Genomic DNA, 4,360 nt, shown 5'->3' with positions numbered 1-4,360 from the left:
GGTCTTAATTTATGTGAAGTCGATAGAACAGAAACCTATCTAAGGGGCGTATTAGAGTCCCCGGGGTTGAGCTCCAGCTTTTGGCCAGGGTAGCTTTATTTATATTTAGAATACTGTACATTGATGGAGTTAGTATCCATAGTTGTCTCATTTGCTAAGCTCGTGATTTTCCCTCTTCAACATTGTTATTTAGTTGTTGATAACTCACGTTTAACATTTACAGAGTTGTAGCTGACAATACATCCTCTTTGATCCCATCCCAGCCATCTCCCATGCTTTGAAATAAATATTTTTTTAAGTTATTTATTCTATGAGCCCTATGGGTTAAGCGTTTCCCCTTAATAATAATAATAATAATAATAATAATACTCTAGGGTCATTTCAGTCGCGTTTTTATCTTGTTTTACAATTTTTTTTATAACTACCATCCTGCCAAGTGAATGCGAAGTGGAAGCCTGTTAAATGTGTTGCACTCTGAATACCTGTTATGATTCAGCGCATATTTCAGATACATCTTGTTTCCCTTGCACGAATCTCCTATTCGTTTCACACACTGCCTCATTCTCTCATTTTTCTTCTACCTTTCTATCTTCTCACCTATTTTGGGAACCTTACTGCCAAACAAATTTTCTGCACAGGCAAGGTCTCATTAGTGAGACAAGCTAGTCTCCATCATAAACCTCGGTGAGTCTGTGTTGATAGGATATCTTGCTTTTCTGGCAACTTAAATTCCACAGGTGCAATGCAACCATTTATTTCGACACAGTTTCGCTCTATGTAGAACTTTATTAAATCAACAAACCTCTATATACAATGAAACATTGAATAAATGACTGCCCTGCACTTGCCTTTTCTTCATCACAATCGGCAGAATGCTGCTGCTGTTTCCAGCTTGAATACCTTTCAAGTTCCACCTAACGTCCATTGTCCAGTCCTCGATCACCTTGCTTCTTGCAATCTCTGCTTCCTCTCTACCGCACTTTTATTTTAAATTTTTGGCATCTTTCACAGTTTATGCTTCAATTTTGTAACAAAAAATAATGTAAGGAAAGGTTAATATGAAAAAAAAAAACATTATTATTATATATGCAATCAAGCATGCCATACAACGTTAAAGAATAAATTTAAATATGTAATTCAAACTCTTAATGCGTCTTGCATAATGTGTTACAAACAAATAATTATTAACCCCTTCCCCTAGTTCGTAATTATTTTTGTAAATGTGGGCGGCTTGTTTACTGATTCAGTATTTCATCTGAAAGGAGACTGTTCTCGGGTTGCAAAAAAAAATATTGACTGAATGAAAGGTACTTCCTTACAATATATCATGCTTCTAGTTAAAATATCCATTAAAAAGACCGCTTGTTCAACACATTAAATATGACTTATAGATCATCATTCATTAGGTGACTTAAGTTACTTCTGGCGGAGAAGTGTTAACATGAAGGAGCGTTAAACCCGTAGGGGTCATACAGCTCTTGAAGACTGGGAGGTAACTAGATCTGAATAGGGAGAGGGTAGCTCGAATCCCTTGGATTTTATACAAGTCCTTCACCGACATCAACTCAATCCGACCCCCACCCGTAAAGGGTTAGAGAATGTTGACGTTAGTCTGAGTTCTTAAAATTTATCTATGTATACATTTTTTCAGACATTTTGAGATTTTACACCAAGATTTTAAACTGCATATTCAACGTCTATTACACATTTCATATATCTATTAAACTTACTTTAAAAAAAAAAAAAAAAAAAAAAAACTTCAAAAGAAAATTATTACTGCAAAAGTCGTTTCATGAACACGGAAAATAACATGGTCACAGTTGATCGGAAAATAATATAAACAAGATGGTCCCCTAATCATAATAGTCATGTCATTCTCTTGCACCTCTAAAGAATCTAATCAAATTCTCGTTAAAAGCCAGGTGAATTTTGCAGGTGATATTCTCACTATCACTGCAATGGACGTACAGGTATGCCTGAACTTGAATACCTAAGGCACGCTGATTCTGACTCATATACACGATGGTTTGGTTCAAGGTCTGCCTTCATTACTAGGCAGCGGATTACTGAGAATCCGCCACCACTGTGCAGCCTAATCCGTACCTTTGGTATTATACAACACTACTAACTCATAATCATCAAAACTCACGCCGGTAAAATGCATTTCATAAACAATATTTCATAATAAAACCTACTGCTATAGAAAAACACCGCTTATATATTTACAAGGGTCATTAACATACATTATACAAAAGTAATACGAAAATAAATAGCTAAAGTATTATTAAAGCTTAGAAAAAAATCGGCAAGGTATATTGCATGTTTCTCAGTCACTAATATACATCATGCAAAGGTATTAATATTAGTGTAATAATCTAAAATACTAATAACAAAATAAAATAAATTTTCGAGGGTAATTAATATTTTGTATCAACAATGAAGTGAAGACAAACGCACTGTTTCCGGCTATGTTTAGACTCGGCTCAGGGAGGTACACGAGTGGTGAAAATGGATACAAACACACGTCGGCAAGTACCCCCAACAAGTAAATGTTTATTTTTAAAGTTTTCTAATATTCTGTTGTTTGTTTATGGTGCCGGGGTGCATTTGAATATGGAACACTAGCGGCAAGGCTACTGAGATGGTTGAGAAGCCCATACCACAAGGGTACAGCAGTTGCATACTATAATTTAAGGGGTCTCTTCGACTCCACCCTCAAAGGTGACTACAGAAATTACTGCTAATACATAAAAAACGAGTAACATTCAAAACACTGATGGAAATGATAGCTAATTACCAAATGGGGCCAAAATAAAAATGAATATGGGTACTTACGATCTGTTGATGTCGTATCTGAGCGGTTGATTCCAGAAGGAGCCGACGTAGACTCTCTCCACTTCTGGTGTGTTGAGGATCTTGCCCAATGACCACATAAGAGCACCATACACCCTCATCAACTGCTGATGGTCAATCATATCCGCCTTGTTGAGCACGATGCGAATTTTATCATGTTGGCCTCTCAGACGCTCTAGGAAGCATCGGAACTCGTCAGAGATGTCAAGTTTGTGAGCATCGAACAGAAGGATAATCCTGTCGACCCTTTCCGCGAACCACTCAAGCACAGAATGGAAGTCATAGCCTCGGTCGACTCTTTGCTTCTCTCCCGACAATATGCCGGGTGTGTCGACGACGCTGAGACCTTTTAACACGTTGGAGTTGACGTGAGAACATTGGAATCGGTTAAGGAAAGTGTTGCCATACTTTGACAGAGGACGGAAGGGTTTTTTGGGATCCACCACGAGGGCGTTGCCAGGAATAATACCGTCTCTCTCGTTATACATCACCACAACAAAGCTGTCCGTCGTAGGCTCAGGCCCGATGCGTATTCCCGGGAAATCCTTCTCCAGGATATACCGAATGAAGGTAGTCTTGCCTGTGGAATACTGTCCCACCAGAAGTATCATGGGCTTGGCATCGAAGTCTGTGTCGTTCAGTGGAGGGGAATGGAAATCTTCAAACTTGTAGTGAGACTCTAGGGGTAGGACCTTATTCTTGTAGACCATCTTGAGGCCCTCCAGCACCGACTCGCACATCTGTAAGTGACGTTTCTTGATATCATCTCTGCTGAGCCAGGAGAACATGGTGAGGAATGAGAGAACATAAGCGACCGCCGGGGACACAGTCAAGGGCTACACTGCCACACCACGGCCGCCACTAGCCCCTCCTCGCCGCCTGTGCCAACCACCACACTCCAAATCCGTCCCGTGAATACCTAGGCGGGTGGTGAGCTCCCTTCCCGTCAGACGCGCTACCTCACCCTTTCATCTCTACTGTCAAACCCACATGGGCCCAGTCGCAGCCTCTATGGTGGTGTTAATCTATAAATAACGCTACGCAACACGAGTTTCTTTGTCTATATGATGACTATCACTTAGTCTGTACACTGCTGAGGCTTGGGAGAGACTGGTGCAGAGAAAGTGACAGAGTGGAAATGTATCTAAGAAATGACGTGTAGCAGGCATCATGCTGGTGAACAATTACACTGCTGCTACACTAGGCAACTTGGATGTATCTTATCCCTAACTTCAAGGGCGAAGATATGATAATTGTTATGTCCATCCGTTGGAGTGTCAATCAGTGTTTCTATATACCTATTGTTTGATGCGTGAATGATCATGTGTAATGATTTATAAATGTATACGTCTCAGTGAGATTACCTATTTGTAGATGCAGTAGCAAATATATGCTCATGTCTCGTCTTCAGCATTTAGTATTTATCTGTATGTGTATGTTTACGTATGCGTGCGTGAGAGAGCATATGGTGGGAGAACGAGGAGTGACGTGGCGGTTAGTGGGGGAG

At 40.0% G+C, this 4,360-nt stretch overlaps 1 protein-coding gene across 1 annotated transcript in view; it reads right to left on the bottom strand.

The window, feature by feature from the left end:
• The window catches only part of LOC128696649 (putative achaete scute target 1), a 135,460-nt gene extending 131,591 nt beyond the window's left edge, over window positions 1-3,869 (bottom strand). Inside the window, exon 1 of the mRNA XM_053787973.2 lies at window positions 2,836-3,869. Coding sequence (XP_053643948.1) covers window positions 2,836-3,641 — 806 coding nt within the window. The 5' untranslated portion in view covers window positions 3,642-3,869. The remainder of the gene's footprint in view (window positions 1-2,835) is intronic.
• Between the last annotated feature and the right edge of the window lie 491 nt (window positions 3,870-4,360).

This window comes from Cherax quadricarinatus, chromosome 46, assembly GCF_038502225.1.
Source record: "Cherax quadricarinatus isolate ZL_2023a chromosome 46, ASM3850222v1, whole genome shotgun sequence".
In the NCBI taxonomy this organism is placed as follows: Eukaryota; Metazoa; Arthropoda; class Malacostraca; order Decapoda; family Parastacidae; genus Cherax; species Cherax quadricarinatus.
The sequence above is the reverse complement of the archived record's forward strand: the minus strand, read 5'-3'. Positions and strand labels throughout refer to the sequence as shown.